Here is a 12,276-nt window from a genome sequence, read left to right as displayed (position 1 = left end):
CTTGCATCTTGTAACAGCTAATACACATTTCCAGTGCATATTATAACCTTTCAGGCATCACCCCCTTGTGAAAACATTGAGTACTGAGGCATCTCATAGCCTAATCATTAGCGTTCAGCAGACTTTGTTGGATCTGCTCTCGGTTCCTGTCTTTCTGTAACCAATACAGACAAAAATGCGACTTTTTTCCCTTTTTAAAAAAAAGAAAGGACCATGTCTCAAACCTTTGATCCTTTGAATGGTGGTTGTCTCTAAAATGTCTTACAGTAGTGCTTAAACTTAAGGGCAAATCATAGCTTTCAGAAGGATCTTAGAAATACAGAGCACAAAGACTGCTTTTGGCTATAACTTACCAACAGTTTCAAACAAAATGCTTCCTTTTAATTCCTTTAAATATCACTGTACCTTTCAACTGTCCTTGCGCTTCACTTTGTCTGGGGTGAAACATGATGCTAACAAAACTTAATGGTTTGCGCTTTCAAATTTTCATCAGTTTTACTCCTCAGTTTAACAGCTCTGCAAGCAGCACCATTGGTTTGGTGACCTTTTGGAGGTGTTTTTTTTTTTGCTGAACACTCTGTGGTCACCTTCAGGACAACACTACTACTGACCAGTAAAATGTCACCAGTGTTTTAATCCTGTCTTTGTGATCATTCATCGACACGTTATGCAATCTGTATACTTTCAGACAGTTTAACCTTTTAATTATGCATCTTTTTATGTATTTTTGGAGCCTAGCTACATCCTAAAATGTTATAAGTATAAATCAATTAACTGACCCTTTTTTTTTTCAAACAAATTTGAACTCCTGTTTGGAAAAGTGAAGTCCTAGTAATGGGTAACGATAAAATTGATGTGGCTGGGGTGGCTAATAATAGGTCTTATTTTGGAGGCATCGCATACAACTTCACACTAGTGGAAAATTAATCATTTCAGTGACCAACTGAATTTTGGAGATATAGCAGTTTTCTTTTTCTTTTTTTTTCACTTTGCAGTCAGCCAGAAAGTGAGAAGTGCTGAATCCTCATAAGCACTCAAGGACATCTCTACCCTGGAGCTTTGCCTGGGTGGGTCTGTCTGTTAACAGTTAGTAGTGTCCCCAGCCAGCCTTTAGCTCCAAGGGCGGTCTCTACAACAATATCACTACACCAAGTAAGGAAGGACCTGCTCCCAGATGCCTGAGTGGATGAATAATGACACTAACACAGTTTCGCTCTCCCCCTCTCTGATAATGAGGAACAGAAGAGCAGAACCTCCCCGAGGCGCCGCACCTGGACTGGACTGCCTTCCTGTCTGCCCTAGCTGCCATCCCTCTCAGGAGATATGCAGAGAACAGTGAGACACTGGCCTTCTGCCAGGTTCTCAGTCTTAGTTACACTCTATCACACTCAGTTTAGGCTAATTGTGAAATTATGAAACATCTTATAAGGTTACCAGACTGTGTTGGACTGCTGTTTAAAAACTAAATGTTTTTTTTCCTTTTTCTTGCACATTTAGCTTTTATATAAGCTGTCTGACTTCCTCACCTCCACACCTATATTTTTCTCATTCTCTCTACTTCTCACATTTTTCCCTCCAGAGAAGCTCTGCCAAGTGGAGTCAATTAAAACTGTACATCTAAGTGAGAATTGCCTAAGTGTGTATGTGTCTGTGTGTATGGTTTCATAACTGTGCTGTGTGCTTCTTTGTGTAAAAGTGTGAATCTGTGGTATTTTCAAATTTGTGTGTGTGAATGTGCATGTCTTTGTGTGTCTGAGTGTGTGTGTGTAAAAGAGTATGTGTAGAGGTAGAGGCTCCCTTGGGGCCTGGCAGTATGGCGCTGTAGCGCTGCACACTCCTGTGAAAACGCCTCCAATGGGACCAGGACAGCTGTGGCCAACCTATACTGCTTTGTGGGCCATAACAAGCATTATGACACACAGACACACACATACACGCACACACACCTATTACTCCAATCCTGGCAACTCTGTCTGGCTGCCTGGGTGCCTCCTTGTTTTGTCTGTCAGGAACTATCTTTCTCTCTCTCTCTTTCGTTCTGTCTCCCGCTCACACACACACACACACACACACACACACACACACACACACACACACACACACACACACACACACACACACACACACAAACCTTCACCCTATCTCTCGCCTTCTCATCCATTCTCTAGCACAAGTGATGCTTCCCTGCAATTGTGATTTTAAATTTTTTCCCCCCATTTTAATCATGGTGTCCACTTCCCACACGCAGTGACTTGGTGTCCTGGTCAAATGCTGCAAACAGGGGTTGTCGCCCCATTGTGAGAAGAGTTGTATGTTAATAACAAAATAAGGAAACACAAGGAAAAAATGAATTTGCAAGCAGCTCACACATATTCGACGTGTCAGTTACTGCACAAAAGCAACTGACAAACAGAAGTAGCTCAGGAAAATTCCCCTTCAGACTCACTAAATTGCAAGGAAAAGCTCACTTGGTTGTGTTTTTTGTGGGGAAAAAAATCATTCTACATGGTCATATTTAAACAAATGTGACAACAGAGACATCGTTTTCTTCGCATTTCATTTATTTAACAGTCACCAGATGATGAGATACATTCTTTTAAAAAAAGAAATAGACAACAAAACTGATATTATTTTGAGATTTTAAAAACTATTATACAATTTTTTTAATATATAGATTTTGTACAAAATAAAAGTCAGTAAAAGGGTCGGAGGGAGTGACATCTTAAAAAACAGACAAGAAGAGGAAGGGACAGGCGTTGACTCAAACGATTACCACATTTAGGAGTGACAAAGACCAATCTCTTTCATAAATAAATAGAGGAAAATTAGACATCATATATAGCTATCTTTCCAATAGCAGGGCATTGATAAACGTCTGTAGCATAGGATATAACATAACCGCTTTGCGAGGCCCAGTTGCTTATAAAATTTCACGCATTTTCCGCTCAGAGATTAAATGGAACCAGTGCGCTAAAAGCCCTGAAATAAAGGTATTTACCTCAATAATGGGTCTGATAGTCTGTGCCATGCTTGACCTTTGGCTCTAACAATAACCCCCACACTCCTTCTTTTCCTTTGTGTGCCGTACTTTGTACAGACCCAGTGCGGAGAGTCTCCTTGAGGGAATTAGAGAATAGGGGTGTCCTCTTTTCTTCTCTCTCTCAAGGCCAGTGAGAAATTAACTGCAGACTCCCCCACTCACAAACGCAGAAACAACTGAGCAGAGCACAGCACATATCGGAGGGGTGCACGCTGTTGAAGCTTTGGAAGGTCATACTGCGCTACCAAAATAATTTCACCAGTGGATTCCACCCTTACACTATGGATATTTCAGCACTGTCTTCATCAGTCCTTACAATTTCAACAGTACAACAACAACTACAAGACAACAGAATAAACACACAAAAAGTGGATGCGGATGGCTGTGAAGCATTACAACCCTATCAGACACAGACTCATGCCACTGAGATTGGCTGATTGTTTTCTCCTTAAACATCTCCCTTTTCACCTGTTTGAGTATTTGAAGTGCCGGGTATAAGCACTGAAAACATGGGAACTAAATGGAGACAATGGAAACGATTTACAATAGGAGTACATGACCTGTTTTGAGACGCACACATCCAAGAGGAATGGAAACTAAGGCTGATGATTGATCCCACTGCAACAACAGGCTTTTGTTCTATCCTTGTCTCCGTCTTTTCTTTTTGTTTACCCATTTTGAGCAGGCATGTGGCCAGTGACATTGGCCCTTCTCAGAGCAGGACAGCAGGCAGAGTGACTTGGCGTTAATCACCATTTTGTCTCACTTTCTTGGCGCATTAAGCTGGAGAAGCAAGAGGTGGCCCGGACAGCCGAGGTGAGAGATGGGAGGACAACACATTAGCCTCTCAATAATGACACATCGCTGCCGCATCACTTTGGAGATTAAAAGCAAGATGCTGAATTTCAATCAACCTACATTAATGGCTTGGTGTGAGGAATGGTCACTTTGTCTCCACTCGCAGACGGAGACAGAGAAGGAGAGAGAGGGAGACTAGCACAAGAGGCCCAGGTGAGACAAGGTGATATGACATTTTAATTCACCAAATTGCGCGCTGGCCACTAATGATAGAATCCATTTAACGACACGATGACAATATTCTCGAACCAATAGCAAAGAAGCCGAACAACAAAATGTTGCATCCGAGAGAAAAGTCAAAGTGCAAGACTATAGCTATAAACAACAGGGCTGCTGATGTAAGATAATTACGTGGAGCTTATGAACGAGTGAATGTCTTTCAAATGATGAACTGGCTTCTGATCGGACCTCTGTTTAAGTCTAGTGTACAATTGAATTTCAGCCAATCTTGAGGGATATTGCATTAAATAATATATTAAATTGAGGTATAAATAAGTCTTAAGAAATGCCTATGATCTTACGGTACCACTACATTTGAAAACTCAGGGCTCCAATCACATGTAACTGTCAAAAACAGTTCTCCCGACCTTTAAAAATGACAGTATATAAGCAAACGACTCCAATTTTATCAGTTCATAAATCTGACACTTTATTAGCAGGGCTTGTTATTCCTCATTTGTTCTTGTCAAATACTGAAGCCACCTTACAAAACATGCCAAGCTCTGCCTGAGCTGCTCTGTGAAGGCATTACACCGTGAGATGTGACCCACTTGCAATAAAGTGCATTCAGAGTTCAGTTCTCATGGCAGATGAGAAGCGATGTTGGGCAAGCACAGCTGAGAGATTGTCATCACAGTATAGTTGATTTGAGGAAAAACTTAATGTGACATGAACTAGAGGGGGATCTTTTTAAAAAATGGGGGCGGGGGGGGGGGGGGGGGGTGACAGTGGAATTGTCAAGACAACAAAGAGACATGGGAGTGTGGATCCTATAGTCTTTGTGTCAAATCAGGAATGTCACAGTTGAGCACAGTGCTTCATGAGGAGGGTCGTTCTTTCTGAGGGTTAGACGTGTTGTTCTTGACTTTACCCAGGCACCCAGCTCTGGTTGCTATGGGCTTGCTGTGGACCAGCCAGTCCACTCATTCCCATCCCCATACCCATAGTCACACCCATTCCCATACCCATGCCGATGCCCACACCTTGAGCTAACGAGCAGTCAAAGTTAAAGTCCATCTCCTCCCCAGAGTCCATGATATCATGGAGGAGGATGGACTCCACATCGCAGTCTAAGCTGCCATGGAACATGTCAATGTCCAGGTCAGCTGGTAGTCTCTCATGGGGGTGAGGTTGGTGATAGCCATGGTAGTTGCTACCAGCGGTACCACTGCCCATCCCGAGGCCATGGTGATACGGTCCATTACTCATGCCTTGGTGTTGTGGGTCTGGGTAATGGTTGTGACGTGGGTGGGGAGCTGTGGCAACATGGCACGAGTCCTGGGGCATGCCGAGCATACCTGCTGGATTTGGGGGGAGGGTGGTAGAAGCAGGAAGGTGGGCATGTGACGGGGGGCTGTACAGGTAAGGAGCTTTGTGGTTGTAGGTCTGCAACTGATTGCTGCTGCCACGTGGGGTCAGGGCAGCAGCCCGGGGTGGTGTGTGGTTATGGCTCTGGCTGAGGCTGTGACCATTGTGAGTGAGGCTGTGAGGTGAGTTGTGGTTGGTTACATTGTTGTGATTATGACTGGGAGTATGGCTGTGAGTTCTGTTATGGCTATGAGTTGAGCTGTGACTATGCAGTCCATTGTGGCTGTGGCCATTGTGGAGGCCGGGGTGGTGGCTGTGATGGTTGGCTCCAACTCCATTTGTAGCTTGATTCATCAGAGAATGGCTTTCCCTCTCCTGTCCCAGCATCATGTCCTTGGGACAGTATTGCTGTCCAGCTGGACCCCCTGTTAGCAGACTCTGAAGGGCATTAGTGCTTGAGTATGCTCGCATGGTTCCAGAGAAACTGGCTGGTTTGTTCTCCTGAATGGTCTGCATGGGTGAGTGGTGACGCAGCATCCCCATGCCTGTTGCCCCATAGACACTTGAACCATAGGAGCCCTGTCCTTTCACTCCAGAGTTGTAGTGATAGACAGCAGTTTGGTGCTTATGTCTGCCAATAGCTTGATGCTGCTGGTGTTGCTGCTGCTGTGAACGATGATGATGATAACCATCCTCCATCATCTGCTCATCCAGACTGATGGCACCTGTCAGGTTAGCCAGCTGAGGCAGCTGCTCAAGAGGAGGACAGTGATTTCCAGCACCCATGGATGGAGAGCGTGCACTAGTTGGCGACGGGTAGAGGTGAGGGGAGGTGGAACAGGACAGGCCGCCCTCCTCTGGTTCCTCTGGTTCTCCCTCTGCGAGGATGGGTGACAACCGCCCACTAAGGGTAGACGCTGATGAACTAGCCCTGGAATGGAGGTCTGTCCAAGCATCAAACTCACCATCTGTTCCAGATGCACCTCCGGCTCCTTGGAGGCCTTTCTGTGAAGGGCTGCCATGATCAGGGGAGCTCTGGAGCCCCACACTAGCAGACACAGCTCCAATCCCAGGGCGGCCAACCCTCTTGCCTCTGATCCGGCCTTTGCTTTTTAGGTATTTTGTGCTGTTGTCCATAGAGACTGCTCGTCTCCGCGGGGCTTTGCCCATTTTTCCTCCATCTGGATTGAGCATCCACCAGGAACTCTTCCCTGTACCCTCATTCTGCACCCGGATGAAGCGTGTGTGAAGGGACAGGTTGTGTCGGATTGAATTCTGCAGAAAGATAAAAGAGAAAGAAAAATATAAAACTAAACTGTAATATAATGAATGTCATTTCAATTACTATTTATGTAAAAATGTAAACAATTCAAATAAGGGAAATGTGCATAAGATTTAGATTAAAAAGTTCTACACGAAAATAAGATTGTTTTTAATACATCAAGTATTAAAGTCAATGCTCAAGAAAACCTTAACCACAAGCACAGCTGTCAGTATTGCATATAAACCATCCGGTCCATACATGATGAGTCACAGAAAATTGTCCTAAATTATCAGGTCGCTTCCGTTCCCAATATTAGATACACAAAACCAGAGTCGACTAAAATCAGGAAATTTAGAGCTCACTGAAAAGCACAAACATGCTCAAATAACAGCTACAGCTGGCATAAAGCAACACCCTGTCAGTCTTATCCCACCTGAAATGACCGAAGACTCCGACTTTAGACATTCTCCCTATGTACGTCAATCCTCCCACTTTCATTTCCATCAATCCATCTGTCCTCCTCTACTTCTGCTTTTAGCTGGCCTGATGTAAACCACTGAGGTTAGCTGTACTGTATGTTTGAAGTTGGTGCCAGCCTGGCTTAGTGCCAGCTCTGTCTCTTTCCTTCACGTAGGTTGAATGGGGGGATGTATCACAAGATCGAGCCGGGAGGAAGGAGGGCTAATGGATGTATCTCACCCTCTGACAGACCTTCACTGCCTATCTCCCTTCCCCTCCCTTGTTCTCTCTTTATCACAGTCCTGTATTTCTTTTTTGTCACTAAATGCTTCATATTTCAACTTGTCTCAATTTTCCTTTTTCCTATTTTACACACTTCTTTGAACGCAAGTCATTTCCAACTTCTGGCTTCAATCTCTATGCCTTCAATTATACAGTGTGCCACCAATTACTTTCCCATTATCCTCTACACTGGCATGGGTTGGGGTTAGCCAGTGACTCGGTCATTCAAAGGATATAGTTTCTATTTTTTAATCATTTATATCTCAAGGGTTGGTGAATAATAGCGATTTCCGAGTGTCAGGGAATCTGTTGTTATAATTCTGTTGTTTGTGCTGCATAAGTAATTTAGATGCTCAGGCAGGACAATATCAAATCAAAAAGCATCTCCTGCAGTTTGGGAATATACACATACAATGGATTGTTTCGGACTGAGGGGTACTCACACCACTCTCTTCATTATGTTGCACATTATTTGTATTTAGAGCGAATTGCACAGCAGGGAAACAAATCAAATTGCGACGGTGAACATATAAACGGGAGGTGAGCTGAATTCAGGTGATCTGTGAATGCCTCCTTGGGTTATTTCGCCGTGACACCTCCAGAACTGGGTAACCATGGCAACCGGGTAAACGCGCAATGGCAGAACTATATCATATTGTGGTAAGAGTCAAGAGAGTCAGAGAGAGAAATGGAGGGAGAGTGGGGGATGGGGGAAAGGATGCAAGAGGAGGCGGCTGTTTGATGCTGCTGCTCCAACACTAAACAGCCTTTCATCTTGGCAGTGCAAGTCCGCAGGGGATGCCCGCTCCCTGCTTCTGACGGCTTCTCTACGTGCCGCGCCAACTCCCTGTCTCACCCTGGCTGGCTCATCCACCTATCATACCACTCCAAATCATCCCCCATCAAGTCCGGTGCATGCCCGAATTAAAACATATGTAAGCATTCATGCCTTTCCATCGCGGCCGGTGGTAAATGAGGCATCTTTCAGAGAGCTGAACCACTTCATGCCACAACTCTGTGTGACCTGTCTGATTCAAATCTCGATTTATCCCCGTATGAGGGAAGAGCAGCCCCATTGAACTTGGAGGGATTTGTCATCATCCCAAACCCTCTTTATCTGATGAATCCACCTGCTAGAGAGATTTGAGAGATTTCGGATGGTGGCCAGCAACGGCATCATCATCATTACTGGCTGCTGGCTTTCGATAGTTTTCTACCACATGTTTTTTGCTGTCATCCTGTTTGCACGTATTTGTGTGTGTGCTAGAATTTAAGATTACAAAGGTTGCAGGTGGTTTCATGGTGGGTGTGGTTCTGTCTGCCTCCTGTTCTCTGAGTCAGGGGCAATTTGACCAGCCTCTGGCCCTCACGCCCCTGAAACAGGCAGTCACTGCTAATCCCTCTCCATCCCCGAGTAATCCCAGACAATCCTGGGCTAATCCCAAGTTGATTCAGGGGCACTCCCAGCTGGGTGTCTCACACAGAGCTATGCCAGGTTACCACATACACAGCAGGCAGCTTGGATATGCTATGATCCTATAGTAGCAAAAAGTAAGGGGAGTTTGATGTGGGAAACAGGGACACTATAAAAACCTTATAGGATATGGTTAAAAACTACGCCAAATGTTCCTGTGTGTATTTTTACTGTATGATTTCTGAGGCAGGTGTTAACTATATTTTTAATTTCTCCAACAAATCAACTACCTCCAATTTGTGCTCTGTCCTTGAGGGTTGGCTTTGTGACATTCTTTAGCCCTATGGGTTAAAGAATAGAATAAAATTGAAAACTTTATTATGCATTAAATATTCATAAAATGGAAATTCTCTTTTAGCCCCCTGGCTTGCTGAGACAGTCCGATGAAGCCCACAGAAACATACAATGACAGAGGAACACACATCACATGCCTGGGTTCAGCACGCTACTTCCTATTCAAATCATACGCCTTTAATACAATGAGGCTAGTGGAGAAGGCTCTAAATAATGAATGAACCAGTGGGTCATGTGGCGACATCCAGTGCTGGTACCATAATGCTGGAACGAACAAGATGGAGTCATAAGAACTGATGTGACTTCTTTGTTTCATAATCAAGAACTTTTTTTTTTTTTTCAGTTATTAGAACTGAACAGGCCCTTGGATGAGAGGTAAAACGTCACAAACCACACAAAAAAAGAGTTGCTTTTCATTAAGAATTGCATGACCTGGTTGACTGAGAACCTGCACAGATATATAAAGAGCATCCACCCTCATCAAATACTGCTAAATCAGGCTGTAAGGAGTTAATTTGGCCACTAAGTAAAAGAGGCTAAGGGTGATAGTTTATGGACCAATCAAAGCCAATTAAGGTGAACAAGGCTTTTGTGACTGCAAGGAAACAATCAGCTTGGGTTCAACTCTCATTAAGGCCCAAAACACCTGATAGCTGATTTAGACATTTAGACAAAGGCAACGGGATAGGACTCTTTGTCCTCAGATTAAAAGATTATGTTCTTTACGAGCAAATCTCCCATGTTGACACTTTTTCCACCCTGCACAGGTGGACTAAGCAGTTGGGGGTGGGAGTTCAACTGGTTTTTATAACAGATACAGAAATCTATAAATCAAATCTAGCAGGAACATCCTTATGTGTTCCTCTTTCCTAACCTCTTCAAGAACCATTCATTTGGCTTTTGGAAATCTCACAACACCAATCGATGGCTCTACAGTTCTCCCTCCTTTCTTCCACATGCAAACTCAGTTTGATTCAGAGACTAGAGAGGCCTACTTAATGCTCAAAATCAATGACGTTTAATGCCTGTCAGTGCGCACATCAACATCTGACTAACTACACAATCCACCTGCAATATGAGGCCAATATGGGTGTTCAATATTCCATGTCCCCACTGGTCATATAACAATGTTAAATCGCCACAGGCTTGTGAGTTAGCTGTCTTTTCCCACTTGCACAAATTGGCTTAATGCCCAACATATCCCTCTGTTGCCACTCCCGAGATGTCAGTCAGGCATTAACATTGGGAGTAGCTGTAATATGGGGGTAGGAGGTATTGTGTTGGATGCAGTGATTCATCTGGGATAACCTGATTGACTGGCATGGGTTCAGCTGTGCTGGGGGATACAGCAGGAGGTGAAGGGTCCTGGGTATAAGGGGCGGGAATATAGCGGTAGCACAAGGGGCCCCTCTAAGCCACACAAATGGGTGCCCTCAAAATGCCCCCTACTTTCCCCATCCCCCTCCATTAGGGCAACATCAGAATCCACTCAGGGTTTTTTCCCGCTCACTCACAGAGGAGTGAGGAAACAGGTCAAATGGTTTATAAGACCCATCTTGTGGTGAATGTGCACTCATTCAAACAGAACTTAGTGAGAAACTAAGGACTGTGAATGAGGTCTGGGAACCAGCAAAAAGAAACCACTCACCCGATTCAAACAACCTCAAGAGTAAAGCAGTGTGGTGCGCTTGCCCAGCTAAGAACACAGCAGCTGTTCTTGTAGTGTCACCGGGTAAAACCGTTTGCCACACTCGACTGGTATTACCAAACCATTTCATGCAGAATGGAGCCATTATGTATTGTCAAAGGGTATCCCTCTATGGTGCACATTCATTTGATAAGCCTAAATCAAGGGGGAGTAACAGAAGCGCTAACTGTGTTTATTGTAATGCTGTTTTTGCCTGTGCAGAAGGCAGGAGGGATCAGGGGGAGGGGAGGTTTCAACACAAGCAGTTTTGTTCAGCGCAGGAATGAGTTTTGTCAGCTAAGCCTGTCTCCAGGCTATTGGTGGAAATTAGCGCCAGCTAAATATTCGCTTTCCGTGATTGATGTCACGGCTCGCGTTGTCCCTTTGAAGGGAAATAAAGAATTTAGAGCCATGTGGATTAATAGGGACAGGGTTGGGGGAATTTTATGTGTCTGAGGGGGACTTGAAGAGCGACTGAAGGGCCTAATGGCGGCACAGATATGGCACAATGAAGCTGTGACGATATGGTGTGTCAGAGAGAAGGAAAAGACAAGTGAGACTATGACAGTGAGTACAAGAAAGAAAATTGGAAATGGTTTGCGCGGGTGTGTGTGTGAGAGAGAAAAAGAGAGATGTAGCTATTTGCCTGAGAAGCCCAGAGTCAGATGATTAAAATCCCTTTAGGAGGCTTCTTTAAGAGAGACAGATGGGCAGACAGGCCTGTTTTGGAATGCAATCAAATTGAAAAGATTAAAAAGGAGTCTCTTTTATTAGGAGGTGAGAAACAGTTACTTCTCTGCCACATGCCATCATCGCCTCCACAGCAGTGGTCACGACTGCATTGGCATGCAAGGCACATTGCAGCCCTTGTTGAAGAAGAAATAAACCTGGGATTAAGAACTGCTTCTATCTCCGTGTATCACTGCGGGATCTCTGAAGATTGGCAGCTTTTGTAATTTCTTGTCGAACAGCTATGCACTGTAAGAAGAGTCAGAAACTTCAGGTTTCAATTTTTCCATCATCATTACAGGAAAGGCTAAATGCTAACTCATCAACTCGCCAATGGCCATCGTTTTACAAATAGAACTTTATCTTAATCCAAGCGGCAAATGTGAACAGGTACAATTCAAATGTGCATTCCCTTGGCCGCCATTGTACTTGAATAGACCGAGTTTGTGCAGTAGAGTGATTCAAGCACTGTGAAAGGTGCTCTGTACCCGACCCCATTATTCCACAACACTGCAGGAGTGCCATTTATAAAAAGGCTTAAAATGGAAAGCAAGTGTGTTGTAGTGTGTCTGGTAGCCTCAGATCAGGAAGTGGCTGTGAAGAGGGATGTAATGGAGTTGGTAGGGGATTCCTGCCTGACTGTGCACTAATTGCAGCCAATG

General features: G+C 44.4%; 1 protein-coding gene across 1 annotated transcript in view; it reads right to left on the bottom strand.

Moving 5' to 3' along the window:
• Window positions 1-2,553: 2,553 nt before the first annotated feature.
• Window positions 2,554-12,276, bottom strand: part of LOC147318975 (forkhead box protein O6-like) — a 29,029-nt gene continuing 19,306 nt past the window's right edge. The window contains exon 2 of the mRNA XM_086311209.1: window positions 2,554-6,700. Coding sequence (XP_086167335.1) covers window positions 4,985-6,700 — 1,716 coding nt within the window. The 3' untranslated portion in view covers window positions 2,554-4,984. The remainder of the gene's footprint in view (window positions 6,701-12,276) is intronic.

Source organism: Aulonocara sp. 'chitande type north' Nkhata Bay, linkage group LG11 (genome assembly GCF_057382095.1).
Source record: "Aulonocara sp. 'chitande type north' Nkhata Bay isolate Kocher_YH1m ecotype deep benthic linkage group LG11, A_spYH_male_GT1.1, whole genome shotgun sequence".
Taxonomy (NCBI): Eukaryota; Metazoa; Chordata; class Actinopteri; order Cichliformes; family Cichlidae; genus Aulonocara; species Aulonocara sp. 'chitande type north' Nkhata Bay.
This window is presented reverse-complemented; position numbering and strand designations above follow the sequence as displayed.